The sequence below is a fragment of the Acyrthosiphon pisum genome, chromosome A3 (assembly GCF_005508785.2).
Source record: "Acyrthosiphon pisum isolate AL4f chromosome A3, pea_aphid_22Mar2018_4r6ur, whole genome shotgun sequence".
Taxonomy (NCBI): domain Eukaryota; kingdom Metazoa; phylum Arthropoda; class Insecta; order Hemiptera; family Aphididae; genus Acyrthosiphon; species Acyrthosiphon pisum.
The window spans coordinates 37,580,976-37,595,837 of record NC_042496.1 but is presented as its reverse complement, the minus strand read 5'-3'; the positions used below and the strand labels follow the sequence as shown (position 1 = coordinate 37,595,837).

The 14,862-nt window shown below is 28.0% G+C and overlaps 1 protein-coding gene and 2 non-coding genes across 6 annotated transcripts; all 3 read right to left on the bottom strand.

The window, feature by feature from the left end:
* Positions 1-3,578: 3,578 nt before the first annotated feature.
* LOC107883953 lies at positions 3,579-14,582 on the bottom strand. 4 transcript variants are annotated; one of them, XR_001679608.2, is made up of 3 exons: positions 13,653-14,582; positions 5,961-6,155; positions 3,579-4,563 (listed from the first exon to the last, which is right to left on the bottom strand). XR_001679608.2 is itself a non-coding variant. In XM_029491306.1 (3 exons), the coding sequence occupies exons 1-3, from the start codon at positions 6,387-6,389 to the stop codon at positions 4,402-4,404; spliced, it is 342 nt and encodes a 113-aa protein (XP_029347166.1). In that variant the 5' UTR covers positions 6,390-6,428; the 3' UTR covers positions 3,579-4,401. The 4 variants fall into 4 exon arrangements, 1 of the variants encoding a protein (XP_029347166.1); XR_003839772.1 differs by lacking the exon at positions 13,653-14,582 and adding an exon at positions 10,951-12,011; XM_029491306.1 differs by lacking the exon at positions 13,653-14,582 and adding an exon at positions 6,301-6,428 and having other exon boundaries at positions 6,065-6,155.
* Mir3040 (microRNA mir-3040) lies at positions 9,033-9,096 on the bottom strand. Its single transcript, NR_040212.1, has one exon. It is a non-coding gene; the product is annotated as a microRNA mir-3040 (primary transcript).
* Mir2765 (microRNA mir-2765) lies at positions 9,195-9,256 on the bottom strand. Its single transcript, NR_040226.1, has one exon. It is a non-coding gene; the product is annotated as a microRNA mir-2765 (primary transcript).
* Positions 14,583-14,862: the final 280 nt, after the last annotated feature.

The following is a 14,862-nucleotide window of genomic DNA, read 5'->3' as shown; positions in this document are numbered from 1 at the left end:
TACCTATGTGTTAAATGTAAATTATGCGCTGTAGATAATAGCTTATTAAAAAAAAAAAACCCATTAATATTAATAAGTTTTTTGGGATTTTATTCTTTATGGATGTATTTATTATTTTGAAACATATATGGGTAAATTAAGTCCGTTTCTCTTTTCTACAATGCACGTTTTAAAGACGTTACAATTTATTATAATATATCAGTTTAGATACCCATAGGCTATAAAACTTTAAGCCTGACGATTACGATAGACTGTTATTATGTTACAATATTATTATTACACGAGTAGGGTATCTAAATATATTGTTTTATAAAATTATATTAATTATGCCTTAAATAGGTTGTATAGGCAAAATATTAACATTTTTTGTAAAATACGTTTTTGTATACTTAGGTTTAGATACATTAAGAGGATAATATTATTTATACCTCCTTTCATATTTCATAAAGGTCACACTAGTAAATTATTATACACTCGTGTTCGGTGTAGTAGAAGATTTTCGATCTGATAGATTTTTGATGCGGACATTTTCCCCCAATTTTTTTAAAGTTTACTATTCAATAATATGAAATTCATTTTTTGCCTATTGTCTAATATTTTCAAATATTTTCATAAATATAATAAATTAGGTATTGATATTTTTCATCAACTGAACTACTTGAATCAAAGTCGCAAGCAATTATTAAATTATTATATGTATATTCACAAACACACTGGTACAATTTTAACAAAAAATAAATAAATAAATATGAACAAAATCTAAAAAAATATAAGTTAAGAAATAACAAAAGAATCAGAAATCAAATGTTTTTTTAAAAAATTTATCGTTTTTATGTCAGAATTTTTAGCCATTTTTATTTTTTTTAAATTATTAATTATATTTTATAATTTATTTTATTCTTTTTTTTTTTTTTTTAACTTTTACAATTTAAAGTACTTCAGTATTCAGTTGATCAAACATTCACATTTATAATTCTAATCTATTATATTTATGTAAATAAAAACTATTTTATATTTTATTTAAAAACAAGTAATTTAATATTAAATAATACATATTATATTATTAGTGAATAATAAACTTTTAAAAATGGGGGGGGGGGAATGTCCTACTAGTCCGAAAACAGTCGGGGAAAAATGTCTATTTACCATTACAAACACCCAAAGAAATAAATAAATAAATAATACCATAATAATAAATTATGCATAGCATAAAATATATGACATGTTTAGTAAATGGTAAAATCTATATATATTGTGTATTGTATTGGAATCTACAATTTATATGACTGCAAGAAGTACATTTTCGAATTCAGCTTTTGTACAAGTATTCAGACAATCAGACATACAGTCGTACGTATACGGTCCAGGCCATTCCTGCTTGTATAAATGCTTGATGACGTATAACATGACGAATGAAGTTTTTGTTGTTTTTTTCATTACAAAAAATTACCAACAATTTTTAGTTTTTTAGTCATTTTTCATGAATTGAACATCTCATTTTTTTTTTACTCGCCCGCCACATAAAAATATATACACAACCGTAAAATATAATATAATAATTCACTGTAAGGGAAATCTATCGATTCAGTTCATAATACTATAATAATACTATGTTCATCTCAAATTAACCCGCCATGACGTCTGTTTCGCTTCGGAACGTCAAACGTTTTACACAACCAAATGGAACCTATGTCACGTACTCACGTACCTAGTTTTTTATTTGTGCGGCAACTAATAAGGCTATTCGCATAGTACCTACTTTTATAATAATGCATTATAGATACATCATAATATATGAAATCAGCTATCATATTATTATAAACAGTGCCCCCAAAACATCAGAAGTTCGCAAAATAAAAAATTCTATCCAGCAATTGGCAGAAGAAGTCTGGTCCCAATCAAAGTCAAAATCCAAATGGTAAATATAAATAAAATATATCATAACTTATAAGTTTTAAACAATAAAAATAATAAAACATAAGTGCCTAAGTTTGGAGTCTTTAGTGGATTCTATAAATAGATAGGTAATGAAATGGTCTAGGTCCGCTATTATTTATTCTATATATTAATAGTATATTATGTATTATGTAACTTTGACATTGATGGACAGTTCATTACTTATGCGGATGACACATAGTAAAATCAACGGGTATTCATCGATCCACTCAGAATCTAAAATACATTTTTGAATTTGTCCTTATGTAGTTACTAGTTGTGTAGCAAAACTGTGAAGTGTGGGTATTATATAAACAATAAACATAGTAATTAATAAAATATTACAAAAATAAACAGGTATGTGAATGAGATTGTTGAATGGTAAGTTCATTATATAGCCGATATCTAGTGCTTTATAGGTTCAATTCAATATTTAAATTTTAAATTACTAAAGCAAATATTGTTATTGAGTAACCCGGTACCTACTACTTATGTTATCTTAATAATTCTTTTTAAATGTTACGGTTATTTTAAATTAATACGGGGTTGTAAGAGTCGTACAATCGTACCTAACTATATTTACAAACATTAATATTACAAATTAAAATATTATCAAATACAAAATTACAAAAAAAATAAAATGTAATTTTTTATTCAAATCCTCTACTTATCATATAAAATGATTAACTAACAAAACCAACCATTTAAATGAAAATATTGTCTAAGAGACAATTAATTTAAAATCTTATTTCTTACATTACACATTTTTTATTATTTTAAATTTTAAAACCAATGATTATTATAAAACTACAATTAAAAAGTATTTAATGACTTAATGTTAAACTCATTGTTTTGGTTGATAACTGTCATCATCAAATACATCACTTTGAAATATTTATTATTTAAACATAATGCCAATATTAATTTATTTCTAATGAAATAAACATGTATTTTGCAGTAGGTATTCGAGGATATTTTTTAAACATTTTTTTATCTATTTTATTAAGTACTAAGACTAATAACTATTGCTCATATTTTCAAATTAAATTAAATTATACTATGTACAATAGGTAAAAGAATCAAACTTGGTATATTTAATTAATAATATATTATATACCCAATTTTTATTTACAACAACAAATTGAATAAAATAATTTCTTGTAACATTATTATTAATAGTAAATAAAAATATAATTTATAAATAAATATATTATTATAGTTTTCATTATAACACAGTATATTGTCATTTATATAAGTATTTAAATTACTTTTTGGTATTTGTATAATTTGCTATCTATAGCCTAATTGAAGATATAACTTAAGTGCTAACAAAAATTAATTTTTTGTAACAATTTCAAATACTTTTAAAGAGGTAATTTTAGACCAGACAACAATAATAGTCATAACAGAAAAATGTTTTAATCATGCTTATCATATTATGTATTATCATATGTATAATTCATATCAATGGAAAGCTACTTTAATTTAAATTATCATGATAAGCAAGCGGATATAATGGCTTAAAAAACAAGAAAAATGCCTTTAAAAAATACAATTTAATGCATTAATAAATAAAATTAGTCAAGAAAAATATATTTTTAAAATTGAAAAAAGTAACTTAAAAAAATATAATTTAAAACATAAATAATTTTTTTTTTATATATATATAAGAAATATTATACAATCTGTACCTACCCTGAGGCACAATAAGAATATGGGCTAAAGCTAAATTACAGTGACATTAGAAAAATTTGAAGTTGGAAGAAGCAATCCAGTAATGACACTTCCTATTGACTTGACTAACTACTTTTTTAACCGTTCATTTAGAACATATATAATAAAAAAAATTTTAAGATGAAAAATAAGATCATTATATTTTTACAATAACGTAAAATAACTTGTCAAATAAATATATAAAATCCGTGAACAGATTGTACCTACAAATTTTGTTATTTTTTTTTTCAAAAAATTTTATTTAGGGACTTAGTTCATATTATGCCCTCTAAAAAGTTTCTGCCCCAGGCCAACAGGGTATGCATTGCATATTATGCAAGTGTATAACCTGCATATCCCGTATACGGCCATGACTATAATAAACTAATTAACCACCAGTTTACAAATATGGAAACGTTAAGGGGACGCCACAATCGCAAGTTGTCTTGTCTCACAAATAGACAATATACCTACACAATTTTTGTTCAGCAGATTCAGTTTTGAATCAACAACACAAAATTGGAACTACTGAACATATATTTTGGTATTTATACAAATGAATCTTATATGTTAGTATGACAGATACTATACACGCTGGTAAGTTAAATCATATAAATTGTTACATAAAGATCAATTACATAAAATCCAAATCATAACATGGATACTCTTTTCAATTTGAAATCAATAATTAAAAGGAAAGAAGTACTTTGTTGAAGTTACAATTGAACCCCTTACACGCATGCAGATTGGCCGTCAAACACTGCCTGAATCCCCCCATGCGATGATTATGCGTTCTGTGATTGAACGACAGTCTTCTGTGCTAACGCTTTCACTGGAGTCCGAATTGTGGTAAGCATGCACCGAAAAACGTGATTTGGTCGGCCGAGTGGTTTGACTGAATTGAGTATAGCAATCCTAAACAAAAACTTTCATATTGGAAATATAAAATAATAGGTTAATTATTAATTATAACTAACAGTGCATATTTTACATCATCTATTTATCAAATATAGTAATTTTATAAGATTTGAACATGCTTTAAATGTTAAGTACGGTGTAAACATAAATACATTAAAGAATTTTTGTTTATTTAATAGTTTGGGTAATTTCAACTTTGTGGAAACTTTTAATTAACCTTTTAAATAAATTAAGATATCCACTAAAAAAAAATATGCTTAATAATATTAGGTTTGATCATAATATTATAGGTATAACTCAGTTGGCTGAATAACATGTATACAATATACAAATTATTACAGTTGATGAGTAAATAACATACAACAGTATTATTATCTACACAAGAATCAATTTACAATCTACAAATATTTTTTTTTGAATGTACTAAAAGTTTACCGAATCCATGTAAGGCTATTATATTAGAGAAGTTATGTAAATCTATAACATTAATAAAAATGATTTATCAAACCGACATTAATATTTAGTGTATTCATGCTATTAAGCAATGAAATTAGATATAATGAGAAAACAATCAATTGTGTTGAATTACAAGAATTGATATCATTTTTTTTTTAATAAACGAAACTTGAAACCTTTTGGCCTAATTTAACATAGATGCTTGAAAGAGAAAGCTATCATAGAAAATCACTTAACACTTAACAGATCATAAAGCAATAACCTGTGCTGGAAAAAATGGTATGATTATTTTAAAAAATGATTTAAGTGTATAAGGATTTCATCTATAATTTAAATATCAATAAATATACATTCAATTTTCCAATAGACGTATTTATGTGTGGTCAATTACAATATAAAAATTAAAAATCAATAAAAAAAAAACTTAATTAAATTAACAAAATTAATTAAAGGAAATACCACCACTAACCACAAGAGTATTTCAAAATCTCGAGTATTTATAATAAAATTGTATTTATTTAGATTGATTACAATTTATGAATTTTAAATGTCCAAATACTAAACTTTTATATCATCAATTGAAAATAGTTTTATCAAACAAATTATTTAAATTAATACTGACTAATTACTCCAGAATTATAAGCTTTTAATTATCAATTGTTTAGTTAAGTAAAGAACAAAAACTAGATACTTTTTCGACTATGTCAGTTTATCTCAGTTGGTATAATAATTATTAATTTTAATACTAATGCTTCTTAAGAACATTTTACACTGAGTGACTTTTAAGGTGACAGCAACTATAATCGCACATAAAACATTTTGTTTGTGATATTATGATATTAGATACATTTTAACAAGTACACAACACATTTATTGATCACAAATGTAATGATCTTTAGTGGTTTACTACTTTATAATGATTTATAACAAAAACATACAGAATTCACAATAAAGAAGTGGCAGATAGCTGCTAATCTGATACCAAAAATTAATTATTCACAAATTGTACAACATAACAAAATGTATATTGAGATTTTATAACCAATGTCCAATACTGTCCAATACTTTGGTTTGACTTAACTCCTACTTCTTTCATCAACGATTGGTACAGCTTCAACTGCTTTCTATGTTTCCTGAAATAATAAAAATTGAATACATTTTGTCACAATAATAAGGTAAATATTTATAACAAAGTTTTAAGTAATAATATTATATACAAGGGATTTTTAAATCAACAGTAAATATTCATGAATTATGATTGACTAATAAAATAATCACCGTGCATCCTCATCTATTTGTTTCAACGCAAAGATATTTGGTTTATATAATATAATATTACTATATAATACTATCTCATAAACAATCATGCTGGTAATATTTGTTTATACTATCTACAAATCTGAAAAAATGTAATATACTATTATTAACATGGTAATCTGCTCTACAGATTATAAAATAAAAATGTATAAGCTTATAACCTAACTTATATAATATATATAAACAGATTTTCATTTATATATTGTAAATATATAAAGCTCATCTTTGTTATTTCATCAACAAATTGACCATTAATTTAGTATAATTTGTCTGTTCTATTTTTAAATTTAAATGTTTGTAACATGCATTAACTTCATCTTTTAATTTATTATTTATTCATGTCAACTAATGAGGTAATAAATAAAATACATTTTACATTTACCATTAGATGGCAGGTATAACACAAGTTCAAAATTATCTACCTAAAAAATATAAAATTATATTGACAATTTATATTAAAATAATAAACTAATAACATTGAATATCAAAGAAAAAAAATCAATCAAAATACCAATTTTTTTTCTTCAAAAAGCAACATATTGAAATATAATGAAAGTGTCATAATCATTTAAGCATTATAATCCATATTGTAGTAAATTAACTAGAATAAATCGAACATAAGCAAATAATTATAACTTCTGCAGATCACCATAGTATGTATTATAATAAAAATTAAATAATAATAAAAAAAAATTGTCAGGATGTGTAGGAAATAACTTTTGTCTGAAGAAGGCTCTCGACCTTCAGCAGGTTGGGCAATTCTATCGGTTGGTTATAAAAGATACAGATGTATATTTAATACGAGCATTTTTCCACACTAGTAATAATATAATAATGTTCATATTATACGAAATGGGCGTGGTCTCAAACCATGGATAATGATATAAAAATAATAATAAAAACGGCCAACAGTTATCCTTGGACCATGGTCATTGGCACCTATAGTTCATCCTACTCGGGACCCTACCCAGCGATGCACATTATTTAATTTTAAACAAAAAAAAATAGATTCTTTCATAAATTAAGTGTTTTACCGTCAACTGTGCAATTTTTGTTTTAATATTGTATAATTATTTCATGAAAAAAATTGCTACTTTAGCACGCGAATTTAACTATAAAGAATTTTCCCAGATGGTTGGTTTCCTATACGACTACTACCGCTACGAGTTCATGTACCGTGGAAAAGAGTTGAACGTCCGGCCATCGGTTTAAGAACTCTATCCATTCACCTGAACAAAACCTGCCTAGCTTCTCCTACTCCTCCTTTCATCGTCTTAACCATTGCAATTCATGTCCATGCAATTATTATATATATATATACTCGTATGTAGTTAAGATTTCATACATACACAATAATAAATAATACATCATTGACCAAGGATATACGTAACACAATACCCTATCCAAGTTCCATTTCCCACAGCCACAAATAGTAAATAATATAAAACTATAATCATGATAAAATAGCATGGCGAGTATTTATCATTAAATTTTCTTTTGACAATGTTTGCAAATTTTAAGAACTAACAATAAAGAACATCATAAAAAGATCAAAATTGCAAAAATATATAATACGCAGAAGAAAAACCTGGGGGCTGGGATAACATTTTAGTACGAACAATAATTAGGAATGTTATTCGAATTATATACAAGAAAAATAAAAACTTTGTTACAAATCACGTGTTGTAACATTTTTTAAAAGACGCGTGTAACTAATTTTGACATTACCAAGAGTCTCGACAGTCGAGGGATATATAATGAGTTCAAGCAGCTATATATAGAGTGGCTCGTCTGAAAAATATTCATTATTTTTCGTGAGACTAAAATGTTATTTTTTTTCCAATAAACCAGTTTTAGACAAATATTTACCACCGTTCGACTATTTCATAGTATAACCAAACGAGTAGGATTTAATAATTAACATTCCATCACATTATATTTAAAAAAAATTAAGTATAAATAAAATTAAGCCGTTTTATATAGGTAGGTACCTAAGTAATTATATAATATTTTATTTGTTTACGAATTCCAAATCAAGAACAATATAACAATTCGATTGAAGTATTTTGAAAAAATGATCTCCAGAGAGTAAGCTTGATACGAAATACAATTCATGAATTATATTAGTAGTTATATAAGGTTAATCCATCACAACAACTATCATGAGTCATTATAAAACGTGTTTTATAAGATTCCAAAAAAAGATTCCCCTCCTGGACACTTGAATCTTTTTATACACCAAATAAATATTGGGTAGCAAAACGTTAATAGCATCAGCAGTTGTAAGGATTACACTAAAATTATATGGTATTAATATTATAATATATAACATACTTTTAGTTTGACGTATAGTATATGTTGATTAATATGTAAAAAGTTGATTTAAATTACAAATATAAATATTTTAAATACTACAATATTTCTATTTGAATACTACCATCGATTATAAAAGTATCAATGATATTTGATATTAATATATATTATTATACAAGAAATACATGAAGTACATAGGTACTAGGAATGAAATAAAATTACAATGATTTTTAAAATAAAATAATTAAACATTAATAATGGGTAGTAACTAATACATGAAATAAATATTAGGTATATAATATATAATTAATATTTTATAAGCAATCATTAATTTCTATTTCTGATACACGGCTGGACTGTAGATAATATTTGTAACAGCGTGTGGAAACAGTCACCACCGGCTGCGGAACAAAATTAAAAACGCAATCGGTGGTGGAGTTACCAAAACCCATTACAAAAAAAACAACCATAGTTGAAATGAAGACCGATTCACAGCGATTGATGTAATTTGAAGTCAAATGAGCAGGTTTGCGTGACCAAAGTGAGGAACTTCCAACCATTGCGGGATACAAAATAAAACGCCGGCAATGGTTTGGAGTTACCACAGCTTGAATCACGATTTTTCTAGCGTTTATAGTCATCCCCTCTCCGTAGTAATTTTTTTTATATGAACGTTATTATATACCCAGGAGAGACGATGTTTGGTGAATACCGCTATGCCAAATTCAGCGACGATTCAAGGTTGTCTTGTCAGGTTCAATAACTCTTGGTAACCTGTACACGCCAGCAGCCAATCATAATTGACTTAACAACAACTATATACTATAGCAGTTTGTTTATTATTTATTCGTAAGGCAACTTGAACAGCAGTAACAGTAACAGTCTTTATAACTAATATATATATATTAATTTACAAGATATAAAAGGATTGGAAATTTAAGATTATTTTATTTTTATGGTCGTCACCATAGTGAGTAAAAATTAATTTTATAGAAATAAAATACACAAAAAAGGTAGTTTGAAGTCAATAACCTAAAGGGATATAATAATAGATTATCATACATTGACGAATAATATGCAAATTATACAATATACATTTTTTTAAAAAAAAAACTTATTTTTCACAATTTTAAACAATAACAAATTAGCCATAAATAATCAAAATAAATACATACAATTATTTAAGATTATAGATTTGATTTGTATATACTATACTTGACACTCATACAGTTAAACAAAACACACAATATATTAACCTAAGATTAATAAAATTAATATTAATTTGATATAAATTGTAATGTGTACGGTCATTCGTATGATTAAAAAAAGTTAGTTTCAACGATTGTTGTTTTTACTAGGTTTAAAATATAAACTGATAGATAAAATAAAATATAGCCAATGATTATTAATATTATCCAATAGGTTTGTTGCACAAAAGAAAAACATTTCAACATAATATATTATATTTCTACTACGAGGGTTTCAAGGCAGATGTTTGGATGTATAAAAGGGAAGAGCACAAATGCTATAGGTCACGCAAAAGGGATGAAGGGAACGAAAACAATATTAATCGATTCTTGCGTCTAATGCTCGTATAAAGTGAAAATATGTAGGATAATAAATTACCACGTTTAAAAGCCAAAAAGAAAAATATTATTTTATGCTATCAGTATGCGTAGATACACCGAGGAGTAAAAAGTCAAAATGTGAATTGGTAAGAGTGTAAGAAAAAGGAGTGCGTGAAATACCGTGACTTTGGGGGTTAGAGAGGAAAAATGTATATATATATATATATGATTTTGTGTGTATATAATATACGTATATATTATAAAAACAGACTGTTCATTCGATTAGGGTGACTTGTGGGGGATGGGCGAGGGTCGCGTAGGAAGCCGATGCCGGCTATGACCTTCAAACAGCAAACACACACATACACAGGCTTGCCATCTGTTTTTACCGAATGGTTTTATACACTGTGGTATTGAACTTCAACACACACTCGATTAGAAACATTTTTGTTTAGTATATTTTCTCTCCATTTATTAGATCTACTTCAAAAACACGAATAGACGCCTACTAGACAATGACCTTAGATCGAACCGAGAACAGTTAAAAAAATATATAAATGTTGAGCGTATTGAGAGGATCTACGTCAGAAGGCCGTATTAAAATGAATAACGTTTTTGAAAAGATGCAAATAAATCGAGTGTAACTTAAATATATCTAAAATGTATTCACGTGTTGTTGATAGCGGAACAATATCCATCAACACGAGTATAAATGAAAACTCATTCTTACCTTGACGAATGGTTTTACACCATAAACGCGGATGGGAGGTGAGTTAAAAAATAAAATGATACACAAAACAAACTGAAAACCGATGGATAAATATTAAGTTTAAAACAAAAAAAAACGAAGTTATCGGATCGGATCGGATCGAATCGCAAGGGACGCAGACCGAGACAAGAACCGAACTGCCGGCAACCGAGGTCCGAGAGCTGTGCGTACTCTGATGCGTATGCGCGGTACGGACGTACGGTGTGCGGCGTTGCTAGCCGGTAACGAACGACATTGGAAAGGGGTGGAGGGGGACCGTAGAAACCGAAGGGACACCCCCTCTCAACGACGAGCGCATATCATACCATACGGCGCCAACGCCCATGGGTAAGGGTGAACAACTAACCTAGGGTAAGAATTTTAACAATGGTCCCCGTGCGTACGCACAGTAGTCAGCGGCGGTGGTGTAGGTCGTTTTCGGTCCTATCCGCCGCCGTCACTCTTCTATACCAGCCAATATCCATTATATGATTAACCGTTTTTTTTTCCATCAGGGGTGACAACAATAATGCGAGCATGCAGCCCCGGCTGTGAGAAAACACAACAACATTCACATTGCAATTTTAACGAAATTCGGGGGCTTGCGGGCTGCGAACATAACAATATTATTTTATAAAGAAGGGGATTGTCGATCGGAAAAATTTCGAATTGAAAATTGAACACTTCGCACACAATATTATATTATGTTGTAGATTTCGTAAGCGGCTTTAGAATAGTGGATCAAATTTAATAAATATACCTAAATATTTATCACAAACATAAAATTCCGGGAATCGAGAATCTTAAAATACTAAATTTCCAAAATAGGTACACGCAACTACACTATTAACTATATTATTGTGTTTACGAAAATATCAATAATAAGCTGCATAATATAATTTCGCGATTATATTAATCAGTACGGGTTTTGTAATCTCCTTTCAAACAGACTTGGCTATACAGTAAAAACTAATGATATTATTATAGTTCGAAAGAAAAAATTGATATAACTAAATAACTAATAATAAACAACCGAAAATGAAAATTCAAATCTGCTTCAGAATAATTATTTCCGCCTCAAAATTAAATAAAGAATTATTAGAAATAAAGAATTAATAATTATTAGTTTATATTATATTTATAGGTAATATACCTACCACAAAGATTTGATAAATTGTTATTAAATTAAAATAATATAATGTAACATTGAACTAAAAATTATACCTATACCTATTTACTTTAAAATCGATTTTATATACTCGACTAGTTATTATTGTTTTTAATTTATGCTCCATATTTCAATTATATCATATTTTGCACGCAATGGTTAAAATATAAGTAATAATTTAAAAAAAATAAATGTGTTAAAATAGAATTAATTTTAAAACCAACCCGTTTAAAAGCCAAGACCAAAACAAGGGAAATTAAGTTAAAATTGTATAACTGCCAAAAATTAAAATAATTAATACATACGTCACGAAAACATAGATGTAATTTAAGGAAATAGTATTTACATATTAATATTTAAATTATCTTATACCTAATTGTTATTTAATCATGTTTTTAAATTTCATATTGATAAAATGCGTGAATAAATAAATCGAATTCCGGAATTAACGAATATTATAAAATAGGTACAATGATACGCGTAATAATTTGTAATATTTCCCAATTAATTCTTTCATAACATATAAAATTATATTATTAATTAATATGAGAATAAACCCAAAATGAGCGCATTCAATTTTGCTATAAACATGTTTTATACTAAAGTCTTTATTATAAAAATAAACAGGTCTTTATAATTGACAACTCAATTTAATCAAATTTACGAGGAAAATATGGGAACTATTTATTTTAATTATAAAAGAAACAACCTTAAAATTATAATTTATAATATACAAAGTACCACAAAACTGTTGACCAATTTTGTACCAAGACAAAAATGTATTTTACCTGCCTGTTATTAGTTATTAAATTTAACTAACATAGATAACGTATGTACAACCCATATATAAAATGATAGATTTATGATATTAAATTCAAACGAGCCGTAGGTAGTAAATGATTAATAGTATACTACCAAAAGAAATATCTATCAACGAAAAGGTAATTAAATTATTTTAAGACATTCAGGCGTTTAGAGATAAAAACCTAAAAGCCCTGAGGGTTTCACTCAGGGAAACATACACAAAACAATTATTTTTAAACGCAGAATTTTTTTTCCCGAACGACCGACCAGACCTTGGGAAGAAAAATTGTCGAACCACTACTGTTGCCGTTACATAATAAGTAATGACAAACCGTTCAGGCACCGTAAGGTTTCTCTGGTCATACATTAACGACATCGGGAAACGCATTATTAAATCGCGTTATTTATGTAAAAAAATAAATACATTTAGGTAATATAATAATAATTAACGTTGTGGACGAAAATATTGACGCTGTACGGTCACAGAATACTTACCCGGTGACGGGACGGTAAACGCTCAGAAGGGGTTGAAATAATAAAATTACATCGTCGACGCGCACAGACTTGGGTAATGTAAACTTTTTTTTCGGTGACCCGAAGATCGGGAAAAAAAAATAAAACCATAAAATACCATTATAACATAATATACGGAGACATAGAGAATGCAGAGTAACGTAACAAAAATGGAAAATACTAATAAAAGAAAATATACCATGTTCAATATTATGACGGACAGGTGGTTGAAGAGACGGCTGCGGAGTCCTTGAAGGTCTACGAAGACAATGGGTGAGAAGAAACGACCTCAGCCCGGCACAAATCATGGTCAAATGCTCCTTGTCTGCAGTGTTCGCGAATGACGCCAAACCGGTCTCGCCCCGCAACACACGGCGCGCACACGCACACATGCACCAGGTAACAACATAACACGACGAACGGCGCGGCAGGCTCGAGCGCGAGGGAACGCACAACACGGACGCGTCGCGCTCGCAGTGTTGCCACAACCGACAACTGCGGACTGGAATCGAACGGACGGCGACGACGATTCCAGGGATTGACGCGCGACCGACGGACGGACGAACAGACCGACCAACCGATATGATTATTATTATTTCGAACGTTTCGCAAACTTTTGTTTCATACGGACGTGCGGTTAGGTCAGGCTTATACTTTATATTATGCACCCTCCTCAACGGTCACCACCACATCAACCACAACCGATCGTAGAAGGAAATTACGTCACGGGCGCTATATCTGTCTGACGATGACGATAAAACCGAAACACATTAGATTTCTTCTAATTTTGTGACGTTGTTTGTAGGATACGCATATGAAGACATTATAATAAATAGTACCCGACGCGTAATACTATTATAAAACCGAATATTCATAACATTATTTATAGACACGTAGAAAAAAAATCCCAAACCTTGCGACAACAATAAAATTAATTCATGTATAGTGCATACTCCACCTATTCCACAAATCGATAGGTACAATAAAATGTACAAACAAATTCACTCACTATTATAGGTAGTCAATACACCTAACTTACACAAGCGAACAATTAAATGTAATATTATGAAATATTATAATATTATTATTTGGTACAATTTTGTTAAATGCAAATAAAAGATAAAAATACGTTCTCGGAAAATAGTTATAATGTCAATAACTTAAGGGTTTATTAATATTTAATAATACTGTACATTTTTGCAAGAAATATTCAATACATTAAACATGTCGGTATTATAGTAAGATATATCTCAAATTGATTAATCTTAATATTACCTACATCATATCTAAGCAAACCGTTTATGACGTAAAAATAAACTGAAATGTATTCAATTTTATATTTTTATGTATATACATATAGTTTTTTAAATGTTTTTAACTAATAATAAAAAATTATATTTGATACGAAT

Bases quoted from the DNA above. Each gene is read 5' to 3' on its own strand.
- LOC107883953 (XM_029491306.1), bottom strand. From the start codon at position 6,389: ATGATTGTTTATGAGATAGTATTATATAGTAATATTATATTATATAAA. The intron at 6,156-6,300 runs GTGATTATTTTA...TTATTATTTCAG, and splicing joins CAAATAGATGAGGATGCACG to GAAACATAGAAAGCAGTTGA. The intron at 4,564-6,064 runs GTTATAAAATCT...GTTTTTGTTTAG, and splicing joins TTGGACAGTATTGGACATTG to GATTGCTATACTCAATTCAG.